General features: G+C 48.0%; 1 protein-coding gene across 1 annotated transcript; it reads right to left on the bottom strand.

The window, feature by feature from the left end:
* Window positions 1–886: 886 nt before the first annotated feature.
* LOC135311330 (E3 ubiquitin-protein ligase RBBP6-like) lies at window positions 887–11,202 on the bottom strand. Its single transcript, XM_064440456.1, has 12 exons — window positions 11,037–11,202; window positions 9,517–9,616; window positions 8,730–8,766; window positions 8,185–8,229; window positions 6,261–6,349; window positions 6,046–6,142; window positions 5,416–5,555; window positions 4,322–4,494; window positions 3,469–3,572; window positions 2,845–3,021; window positions 2,582–2,589; window positions 887–2,009 (listed from the first exon to the last, which is right to left on the bottom strand). The coding sequence occupies exons 1-12, from the start codon at window positions 11,200–11,202 to the stop codon at window positions 887–889; spliced, it is 2,259 nt and encodes a 752-aa protein (XP_064296526.1).
* Window positions 11,203–12,333: the final 1,131 nt, after the last annotated feature.

Here is a 12,333-nt window from a genome sequence, read left to right as displayed (position 1 = left end):
GTACGCTGGAATATTAGAATGCACCATTGCAGTTGAAGTGAACTCAGGTCAATAACTGTAGGAAATACAATAAACGCAGTGGCTACAGATGTTGGTCATCTACTTCTGGTGGGCCTTTGTTTGGATGACCTACCTTGCAACCAGAGGGAAAATGAAGCATGGGGTAAGCTTGCAGGTTTTAAACTTGAATTGAAAAGTAAAAAAACTTGTGTCTTTTAAACAAACAATATGCATCCCACTTTGAAGATACTAGTGTGCAGAGATTTATGACTAGTGATTACAGATGGTGGTTTGACATCGTATAGTCCTGAAGAGATTAAAAATGGGAGTGGTTTAATACTCCTTCTAATGTCACAAATACCCCCCTCCCACCAGGATCCCTCTGTCACTGTGATTCTTGCTGGGGAGGTGTAGGAATTTGACCCTCTGGGTCAGTGCAGCAGCCTGAAAGGGAGATGTGATCGATGTGCCCTATTTCTTGGGAATGATCTCCTGCTTCCGTCAATTCTCTTGGGGCAAAGTTTAGGCTTGCCTTTTAAATGAAATCTGACTTATCAATCCCCACATTTTTCCTAATCATTTTTGAGACATCTCTGTTAGCTCATGGTGAGACGCTACTTAGAAATGTAACACAGACATGCCAGGGAACACACGAGGCTAAAAGAGTGTTAACTTTATTGATGAACATGCGATTTGTGTTTATACAGGTGCGAGTAAACAAAGAGAACAATAGCCATGCAATTGCCCGTATTCCAGAAATGGCTCTAACTTGGCTGATAAGGCACTCCCCTTCTATCCTCCCAACTAGCAACTACTCGCTGCAGGACAGCATCAAAACACCCTCATCCTTTCAAGAGGAAGGTGTTTTAACACTGCCTGACTTTGGCTAGTCCTCCTTTGCCTTTTTCGCAGGAGGTTCCAGTCGAGGAGATTTGTCACGACCCGTGTCCACCTTCTCGTTGGAACCTTCAGCTGGTTTTACTGTATTGTCCGTCTTAGGAGGAAGAGCCACTTCTACTTTCCGCTTGGCCTTGTCAGTCTTTGCTTTTGGCTTATCCTTCTCTTCTTCCTCCTTTTCAGACCCCAGTCTGAAAGCACTAGACTCTGTTTCCATTGGCTCATTTCTCACAGGGGTGGCATCGTCTCTGCTTGGGAGCCTGAAGACAGACTCCGCTGTAACACCTTCTGCTGCAGCTGCCTCTCTTGGTTTTCTCGCACCTTCCAACAACTCAGCATTTGGAAATCCTTCATTCCGGTGCTTTTTATCTTTATTGCCTTTGTTGTCTCCCAGTGGTTTTTCCACCTCTTTCTTTTTTGATGTTTCAGGATCTTTGATGCCACGGCTCTCCCTTCCACATGGTTTTTCAGGGCAATTTCCAGCTGTATGATGGTTTCTGTGCCTCTGCCCACCAGGATAATCCTGCCTACGTCCCTGAGCACATGGCAAATTCTCTCGTCTGGTGCCAGGTGGACCAAACCTACCTGGAGAAAAGTCCTCTCTGTTTTGTGGAGGTGGAGGTTGACAGCCAACAGCATAGCCCTTGTAAAACTTCTCACTCCGGTGTCTAGAGTTCCCTCGCCGTTCTCTGTATCTTTCCTTTTCAAATGGATCCCTCCAGTCACGGGATCTGCCCTCGTAAGCTTTCCTATCATATGGTGGAACCTCTCTGGACCTGTTAAAACACTCCCTTTCTCCTTCCCCTTGAGGTAGAGTCCGTTTAGTTGGAGACTGGCCCCTAAACACCGGAGACCTTGACCGTGAATGGTATCTTCTGTGCGGGGGTGACCTTAGCCTTGAATGGTGAGAGCCGCGTGACCTTGACCTGGAGCGATAGTTACGACTCTTCCCTTTGCCTCTTCTTGGATACGGCGGCGATCGCGGGGAGGAACGAGACTGGGAACGATTGAATGATCGAGAGTAGGAGTGAGTGGGGGAAGAACTGGATCTTGACTTGGTGTAGGTATACGAACTTCTACAGTAAGATGAAGCACTGCAGGGAGACTTGGACCTGAAAAAAAACCACACAGAAAAAGAAAGAAAAAAGGGTCACACTCCCCAACTTTTTTCCTCTCAAATTTGGTTTGCTTTGTTTGGTTTGGTTTGGGTTTTTTTTATCCTCTCTCCATGTGTTTATGTAATGATGCTACTGCAAATTGAAGAACTTGTTAGCATGTAAAGTTTCTGCTTCAAGCTTCTAGCCTGGCTTTCCACTTGATCCTATAATTATATTTAATTTTCATATGTCATTACAGTTTCCCCAGAAAGTGTTCGTTTTTGGCAGTCCCCTTGTCAGTCCTGTGCTTATGTTTTATTTTAAATAATCTTAGTGCAAGCACAGATCCCTTTGTTAAAGGCAATTCAAAGTAAGCCATTTCAAAATTAATTACCGCTAGTGTTCCCCACAACTACCTGTGCGTACTTATTCATTGCAAATCAGCTGTTGCAGGAGTTACGTGTTACGGCCTCCTTTAACCAGGAGTAGTAGTACAGTTACCGGTAGTAATGCATTGAATTTCTGTGGGACACTTACAGTTCGCAGCCTGATCCGCCACCTGCTGAGCGAATTGTAGTGGCTCTCACTGGATGACCTGTTGCAGTGGGGAGGGAAAAAGAAAAAAATCCCATTCAGTTTATCTGAAGATAAGACTTTTAAAGGAATTCTAAAGTTAGCGTTACTTACCCGTTGTGGGTATTGATTGTACTTGGGGGCCCAGACGACTCGGCAGTGCTGCTTGTCTTAGTAGCGGAACCTGACGGCCCTTGGCAAAAAACGGTTGGAAAGAGTTGGAAACGAAGCTCTGCTAAAAGACAAGGATCAGTGCCTATGCTGAAATCAAACTAACCTTCTCCTCCAACAACCCGCCGATTGGCTGAGAGGAAGGTTTAGAAAGGTTAGCGGCCGTCACCAGCGCGGCGGGAGGCCCGACAGTCAGGAGTGGTGGTGGAGGTGGTGGCGGTGGCGGCTGCTGCGGCTGCTGCTGCCGAGGGTAGCCAGTTCCATTTTGGAAGTTGTTCACAGCCTAGAGGCAGAAAAACACGGACAAAAAGGGGATAGGAAACTTCAGGAGGCACACAAACAAAAGGCTCCACAGAGGAACATCACTCGCCTATTCCTGTAAATGCTATCAATCCTAAAATAAATCAGCAGGCAGGGGTAGGAACACATCGCATTAAGCGCCGGCATTAATGACTGGTAACTCAGGGTGTCTGTATTTAAAGCACTTCAGTGTCAACACCGAATTTGAAAGGGAGGCAATCACGTTAAAACTGTGACCTGAATTTGCCAGACTGTCTCTAAGGAGTTGTAAGCTTCTGTAACAAGGGATCATGCACTGGAGGAGTAAATAAATGTAGCCTTGTCCAATTTAGCCCTGCTTCAGGAGCTGCCGATTCATGTTTTCTTCCCTTTCAGCTTTTCAGGAATAGACTTCTCTTACAAGCAGTTCACGGAAAAGCCATCACGTTACCTGGCGTAGGATCTTGTTGGCAGCTAAAGCATCAGGAGAAACATCGCTCTGATGACACGTTGGGCAGGTATGATCCTCAGAATCCAGTAACGCTGTTCTAATACCTGTGTGCAATTAGAGGCATCAAAATAGATTTTAGCCAAACTAAGGACGTTTTTGGGGTTCTCATCAGTTAGAAAACCATGTATATGATTAATGGGTGAAGATGATCTTGAATTGGGAACATGAAGCTCAAGTTCAGTAGCCTAATAATTTTCTAGTATGCAGCCAATAACGGTACAGCCCTGATGTTTCACTCCTGTAACATCTGGAGGTGTGGAGTAGGCGGTGTCTTGATGTCTTGACTCACCTTTTTTCCACTCTCTAGTACAGTGAGAAGTCACCAACCTCAGGGCTAGTGAATAAAAGAGACCTCAAAAACCCGTTAGCGGGTTTGAGTTCTGAAGGTTTCAGCCAACTCTCCCGTGGAGGAGAATGTGCATTAAATGCCCAAGTACCCGATTGCTGCAGACCACAGGAAGTCACCAGCGTTGGCTCTGTAATTTTGTAGGAGGGAAAGGGCTGTGGACAAACGAAATGCATTCGCTATCTAATAGCGTCATCACCGGCGCAGTTACGCCCTCTTCTCATACTCGTCCTTCCACGTGCGAAGGGGATTTAACGAGATACATAAAAAGGAGGAAAAAGCTTTCGGCCTTTCTTTTGCCCTTTATAGGAGAAGAGTCCTTTCCTATTCAGGCTGGGCTTAAGTACTACATAGAACCGGTGACACAGTAATTTCCTGATCTCCTGTTTCTGCTTTCAGAGGATCAGAGGTGATGTTTTGAATTAACAGCCATGGGGTCACACTTACATTCGTCACAATAACTGTTTCCACAGCAGGGAATAACAGCTGCGTCGGTCATTATATCTTTACAAAGGGGACACAGGAGCTCATCTGGAATAGGCTCATCGGAGGGGGAGGAGGAGGCCGGCTCTTCCGGTAGAAAGGGAGGCTTTTCCTTCTTTCCTCTGGCATAAGCTTCCCTGGAGGGGGGTGGGGAAGGAGAGAGCAAAAAGTTAAAGGTGGGTCAAGGAGAACTTTTCCAAGCTTTGGCTTTTCTCAGGGGAAGAGAACAGGTGGAATTCTTCTCACTCCACATTAGCCTTCTAAAACGTAGGGCGCTAGTTGAAAGTCCTTTTCTACAGCCACAGGATGACAAGAGGGAGGGGGAACAATTTTCCTGCTGCAGACCTCTCCCATTCATTGGGTCAATGGAGAAATCAGCTCAGACTAGGCAAATAATTTTTTGACAGCTAGAAATCGTGTGAAATGAATCCCACCTCTCCTCTGTTGCCAGAGGGTAAAAGTAAATGGCAGGCTGAGGATCAAGTCAGTCTCCGAGTAATGAAGTTTTGGAAATGGAAGAAGTCTATGTTAGAGCTTCTACAAAAGGAGGTCCATGGCAGAACACCAGAAGTGCCACCGAGTGCATTTTAGAGCAGCCGCTCTTGTCAGCACACAGTAGTATTTTCTTAGTTTGTAGCAACAGGAGAACTGCAGCCTCTTTCACACAGGGGAGGTGATAAAAGTCAGAGGGGGAGAAAACCTCACTCCCACAGCAACTTGTTAACTTTTGCAAGGAGCCTTTGCAGCATCAGAGAGAAGCAAAACGCGCTTTCAAAGAGAACGACTCCACTGCAAACACCTCGGAAACCTTTTGCAGAAATACTGATTCTTAGCCCGCCACAAGTTTAAGCAGCTTCCAGGGGCATGAACAGGAGGAGCGTCCTATTTTAGGGCCTTGGGATTAGAAAGTATCACGGGTGTTAAGGTTAAGATGCAATGCCAGTGCTTCCTCCCCCGTAACTAGAGGTGCTGGCCCACTCGGCTGCATTGCCGCCCAGGCATCGACGCACGGTTCCTCTCCTTCGCTCCTGGGTCAGTCCCGTTAGTCCCATACTTACGCATTAATAATTGGTATGGCATATTTTCCCGTGCTGGTCAGCATAGCACCCTTTGTGTTGGGATCTTTCACCTCCACCATGAAACTCCTTGGAATGCCCGTGCTCCTCCTAATTCTGGGAACAGGCTCAAAAGTCTTGTCCTGGTAGGAAAAGAAATGCAGGCGTATCTCAAGACCCACACTTAAAACGACATCTCCGTGACTGTTGTTAAATGGCAGGGACGCTCAGCCAGAGGCTTGTGTCATTACACCAGGCAGATATCCAATAGATGGGGCCAGCAGAAACATCCTGGTTTTGTACGAAATACTAAAAACTGTGAAGTGTCTTTAGAAAGGGTTCAAACCCAAAATAAATTTCCAGTCATATTGAAATACAGAAAAATATGCATGAAAGTTGACAGAGAAAGTTCTCTGGCTATGTTTGTTGTGATGGCCTGGAAAAAAGAAAATTTTGCCTTGATAATTGCAGGTGTCCCTTGAATTTTGAAGGGCTTTGCAACTTTGCCATGTAACCTCTCTATTTCACCCCAAGAGAAACACGTCTTAATATGCGTGTTCATGTGTCTGTTACCTCACTGCCAAGGTAAAAAACAAAACCGAAGTAACACCAGAAGTCCCCCCCCAACCTTACCCCGTTTGTTGGGCAGTTCTTTATATAGTGGCCAGGTTTTCCACAACGAAAGCAAGTATATGATGGCGGAGGTAGACCCAGGCTGTTCTTCATGTAACTAGAAGGTTTTTGGGAGAAAAAGAAAAAGGGGTGCATGTGTCTCTCTTGTTAAAGCAACCATCTCTAGCATTCCTCCGTAATCGTTGGGGAACAGATCTGGCGTTATCAACACTTACTTGATTGGATCATATGCACGGCAAGACTGTATCATCATCGCTTTTATTTTGTCTTCTTCGGAAGCGCTGGCTTCAGCCAGACTGGCAGTCTGTGTAACAGGCCGTTAGTCGACACACACGTTAGAAACACTTTAGAGCCCCTGCTAACTTCTTCGTGTTAAGTGAGCTAACTACGGTAAGCAAAACCTGCAGGTTTCTCCAGCTGGCCGTGTCCTTTTACCATGCAAATTGTAATACAAGCCTTACGCAGAACTAGATCTTCATATGAAGGAAACCAGCTGATTTCTTGGTTTTTAAAGTACTATTTGTTCAAACGTTTTAATTACACACTAGTGCAGATACCAGCAGGGTCTAAGGGAGGGACTGTACATTCTTTGGACCGTCCAGCACCAAGCCTTCAGATCAGCCACTCGTGTCTTTGCTTTTAGGTGCATTCCTTCGCAAGAGCAACCAACTACTTTCGGCATTTTATTAAATGGTTGTTTCCTATACACAGTTTTTCCTCAACTGTAACATAATGCAGATCGACACCTATGAAATCATTTCCATTAACCGTGACAGAAAACTTCACAGACACTTGACTGATTTGCTTGAACCCAAGAGATGTACAAGACACATCCAAAACCCACAAAACATTTCTAGGGATAGGCGAAAGTTCAAATATGGCATTTCGTACATAGCAGTAATAAACCAGAGGACTTTTTACAACACATTGACTCCATGCTGAGCCAGTCTGCGCTAAAGAGGGTAGAGTAAGTCACAGTTTTGAGCTGCTCTGAGGTGTTGTTCCTGTATTGTTCTGAAATACTTCAATGTTCTCAAAAGCTTCAATGTGTGCACCTCTTGGACGCTTCTCACATTTTAGAGTAAAACTTCACCTAAGTTTACAGAACCAAGGACAGGTTTAGGGACAGCACTAATGCAGACCAGTTTCTTCTGGTGGCTACCTTCCAAATGAATTATTTTTTCCAATATTTTTGCCACGTGTCCACAATTTCATGTCTGTGGTGAGAGAGGGAAGAAGTGGCTAGTGGGGAGAGGTTTCTCTGTCTTGGGAATGAACTCCAGCCTTTCTTTTCAGAAGAAAGAACAAGCTCCTCTGCATTAGGCCCTGCCTTCTCTGATCTTTGTAACTTTAAAGCCCAGGCACTGAATTGGCTAGCACTACGCCTTCTCACAAGGCGCAATGACTAGTGCTTTCCCAGCCAAAGTTACACATTCCCGGGCAAAAACCGCCAGCAGCTCCACAGCAAAACGCGGCGTGGCAGGAGTTCCAGAAGGTCACCTCCGCCAGCATGCCACACACAGGCGTGGGTGTGTTCCTAGACACGGTTAGGGACATAATCACAGCGTACACAGTCTGCGTTCAAGGAAATCAGATTGTGTTGCCCACTGTATCTATACGACAGCTGATGAAATTGTGCAGCGGTCAAAGAATGGATCTGCAGCTCTGAGGACTAGAAATTCAGAAATAGCCCTGCAGATGTCCGTGTTCCAGGCACGCCTCTAATTTGGCTGCTCCACACCCCCTGGAATGTCCGTCCCTTACAGCCAGTGACATGCTTCTGTAAAAATAGCGCTCCTCCCCAAAGCAGAACTAACGGAATGTATGAAAAAGGGCAAACAGCCTCTGAAGTGCTTCTCCTTTGTGTCTTGAAGATGAGCACTAGTGCAACGTGACGTTGGTGCTGGTAAGGTTCTCCCCTTCTATCTCCCCAAAGTGGCAACTGCTCTTTACAGGAGAGGATCAAAGCATACACACATTTTAAGGTTAACATAAATACTTGACATTATTAAGAATTAAAGTAAAGCATTGTTCGCATTACAACAGTTATACAGCTCTGGATCACAGTGCAAGATTTAAAAATATGAAGCAAACACTTTTTTTTTTTTTTTGAAGTATTTGGTAAGAATATAGATATACCTGAATAAGCTGGGACAGAGAAGCAGATGCAGAGGAGTCATCCATCTGTTCACAAAAAATTAAACACATATTCAAGTTGTACAGTCCAAACATAGCAATAGTTAACCTCTACCGTAGTCTGAAAGTCTGCACGATGCACAAAGCGCACAAGCAGCTACGCCAACAGACACGTTACTAGCTGTAGACAGACAGATGGAGAGCACGGCACCACGTCCAGTTGTGCAAACCTTGAACCTACATCGCCTATAACCAATCGTACCTTATCTGTACAACACAAAGCCATTCAGGAAATAGCCTCGCATATTCAGGATGAAATACAATGCGTGACTGGGCACAAATACCAATAGTCCCATTAGAACTGTGCAAATGATGGCATTACGCAGTTCTTACTACGCTGAATCAAATCCATTGTCTTTACAGCATAGGCTATGTTTTACTGGAAGAAATTATATGAAGCTAGTGTTTGGAAAATTTCATACAGGGCTACGTTGTTCAGAATTCAGTGCAGTGTGCAGAAAAAGGTGTGACCCTGTGCTTTTACATACTGCTTTTGGTGTTCCGCTCACTGGCTCCGTTCGACTTCTGGAAGGAGAAAGAAAGGAAGGTGATCAGAGCTTAAAATAGAGCACTTGTGCCCCACATCAAGCAGTGAAACAGGTTATAAAACCTGCCCATCAGGACATTGTTCGGATAATCTAGTGAATGTGGCCATCTATTCATACACATAAACTGTTCTCATTCTCAAATTCTCACATTCAGTGCAACTAAAAAAAGACCCCAAATCCCAAAATGACCACAACAATCCTGTAGGCAGGATCACGTTTGAGTAGCTGTAATCTCAACCAATACACCCCAGATCTGGGGCCTCAGAGTACCTGCCATACCCTGCCTCCTCCCGCAAATGCAGGAAATAGCCAAACACTGACAATCGGGCTCCTCTGGGATGGGAACAAATTCTAAGCGTACACTACGGTGCGTATCTGTCTTTACTCTGAAAGCAATACAAGCAAGCCCATAGCATAAGGCATCTCTCCACCTGGAGGAAACAGCATCTACAGCTCGGGTCTCAGAACAATCAAGCCCAAGAACAAACCCAACAGAATCATCTTAGAAGTTACCGTTGTTGGAGCCTGAAGCCCATGTCCCAGCAGGCCTAAAAAGGTCAGTCTGCTTTGGGACAGGTCCATTGAAACCTACCCCAGGACAACAAAAACTAACAGCCGCTTTAACAAGGGAGATGCAGTTGGAACGCCACTGGTAAACTAATATCCATTAAACCAGTGACCTCACTGAACCCCCTAGCAAAGACTACACCGCTTTACGGATACTCACGTAACAGAGGTTCTGCTGGTAGCTTTAACTCCTCCAGCAGGGATCCTTCTGACAATTACCGAGGAGTTCCTCGGAATCAGGGCGTCATCATCTGTGTATTCTGAAAACAACATCAGTACAGAAAAAAGCAGTAGTCAGTTTGTAAGAACGTATATCAGTATGTCATTACACAGCACTTCAGAGAATCCCTTTACAGAGAGAAAAGCAACCTTTTATAGGTAACACCGACTTTTATCGTCTCAACACACTCAACAAATGCAGATCAAATTAAAAGGAGGCACAGGCTTTTTGAAGGGACTTCTGCCTTTGCAGAACATGACTCCATGGGCAGATATTCCACTGATATTTAAAATCCTGTTTTCTTTTCGCTTAGGTTAGCATTGCTTCTGTTACTAGATCTCCATTATGGAAAGTTACAGTCCCGGAACTGTAAAAGGTTAGAGTGCTCAGAAAATCTGAGCAAGTCGGCCATCTTCACCCAAGCTCCACTTTGTTCTTTCCAAGATCAGGTCAACATTTAGTCAGGACTCCTGCACGGGCAAGGTTATAAAAGAACAGTACTCTGTGTGCACGTGTAAGGATTCCAGAGACGGGAAGCACAAAAACACCCCCCAAAAGTGCCCCATCCCCCCTCACTGGGGCAGGATGGGGCAGCTCACACGCTGGCATCGCAGGGCCACCCGTACTGGCTGCATCCCTTCCCCTTGGGCAGGAAATTCAGCTCCCTGCAAAAACAATGCTTGGGAAGGGAAATTGTGGGCATGGGAAACCGTTGGGATAGGAAACCATCACGGGTCTGAGAAATCACCGTGGGGATGGGAAACCCTCACCGGGATGAGAAATGAGCATTGAGGACAGGAAACCATCAGCAGGATGGGACGTCATTGAGACGGGCAGTTGCTGTGGCATGAGAAATGAAACCCTGGCAGGGCTGGCTGAGGCAGGTGCTGGTGGAATGATCGCCATGGGGACAGAACCCCAGAACACTCTTTGCCCCAGACAAACCCCACACTGACCCGCCGCCATGGCAGGTACAGCAGCAGGCTCCTGCTCCTCGTGGTGCTCCTGCCCTCCGGGTAACCCCCCAAGGGGCTCTGCCCACCAGTAGCTCACCCCACCACCCCTCTTTGCTTCCCCCAACAGAGAGGTTCCCTCTGCAGCTGCCGACGGCATCGGAGGTGTCCGACATGCGCTTCACCACCACGGCCATGCCGCCACCGGTCAGTGCCTGTGTGCTGCCCTCTGCCCCAGGGCTGCCGGTGTCCGGTGAGCCTGCCCGGCTCCACACCGTCACCTACCAGCGGGGCCAGCCCACCGTCTGGCAGGTGGTGCCAGGGCCCCTGGGGGCGCCGGGGCAGGTGGTGCAGGGCCCCTGCGGGTTGTCGCTTTCCGCAGTGGTGCAGGTCCCCGCTGGGGTGCAACTCCCTACTGGGGTGCTGCTCCCCCCTGCAATGCAGCTCCCCGCCGGGGTGCAGCTCCGCACTGGTCCCCGAGGCCCCGCGCCCGCCGCCCCCACGCACCTTCTTTGGTCTGGGCGTTGGAGATCTGCAGGTCGCTCCTGGTCGCCTTCAGCTTCTCGCGGCCCATGATCTGGTGCTTGAGGTCGCGCAGGGTGATGTGGAGGCCGCTGAAGGTGACCGTATCATAGTTCAGCCTGGAGAAGAACTTGTAGTGGACACAGGACATGGTTGGGGCCAGGCGGTGCCTGCTCTGGGATGGCGCCTACTGCAGCACGCGGTGTCATGGTCCTCTTATATGCTCAGCACATTATGAAGAAAGACCTGCATCATGTGGGTGTGGCAGCCCCGCCCTCGTTGCCCTAATGCCGAGTGGCCCTTAGGGGAGGGGGTTCCAGCAGCCTGCTGTCCTGTCACCCCCCAGGTCTGTCGCTGCCCGGTGTCCTGTCACACCCCGAGGTCTGCGCTGTCCCTCCCGCCACCCCCTGGGCCTTCGCCACCCAGCGTCACCTCCCATCAGCCCCGGGGCCCGCGCTGGCTCTCCCAACAGCCCTGGGCCCATCACCGCCCCATGTCCTCTCACCCCCACGCCTCTCACCGCCCGCTCTCCCTCCTGCCACCCCCCCAGGCTGACACCACCCACTGCTCCCTCCTGTCGGCAGAGAGACAGGGCAAGACAGCCTGGGGGAGAGGCAGCGGTTTGAGTGTATCTTGTTGCATTTATGGAAGGTTCCGCCAAAGAAGGCAAGGACCATGTACGGTTATTGCCATAACCCAACGTAATTCCCCACAGTGGCACATCCGCACTTGCTTGAACTCCGGAGGGGAGGACAAGGAAGTAAGGAATGAACCCTTAGCCTTAGGAGGTGCCCCAGGACACTATTTCTTGCTTTCTCCACCACCACAGCTGCTGCTGCAACAGCCTGAGTCCATGAAATCAGGCCCTGAGTTACGAGGTCTAGTTCTCCTGAGGAACATGCTGCGCCTTGCTGACCTTTTGGGGCCAACCGGCTGTCCCTCCTGTTCAGGGAAATCTGATAGAAACTGATTGTTGTAGCCTGGCAGGGCTAACGCGGGAGCTTCCACGACTTCTTGCTCTAGATCTTTCAGTGCCTTCTGGGTTTCCAGAGCCAGGAAACCCTTCTGAGTTCAGGGCTGCCCTCTATATCCAAGGGATGGTTATTGTTGCTCTCGGTGTCTCTTTGCTTCTTCTGTTAATGGTGCGTGGGAAGCGTAGGTTTTAATACGGTAGCCTTGCTTATAAGCCTGTGGTGGAATAGGGATTATACATATTCAGCCCATAATCTGGCCATCGCCACGGGGCAAACTACAGCAGCAGGGGCAAACAAGCCCCACTGTT

The sequence above is a fragment of the Phalacrocorax carbo genome, unplaced genomic scaffold (assembly GCF_963921805.1).
Source record: "Phalacrocorax carbo unplaced genomic scaffold, bPhaCar2.1 SCAFFOLD_36, whole genome shotgun sequence".
Classification (NCBI taxonomy): Eukaryota; Metazoa; Chordata; class Aves; order Suliformes; family Phalacrocoracidae; genus Phalacrocorax; species Phalacrocorax carbo.
This window is presented reverse-complemented; position numbering and strand designations above follow the sequence as displayed.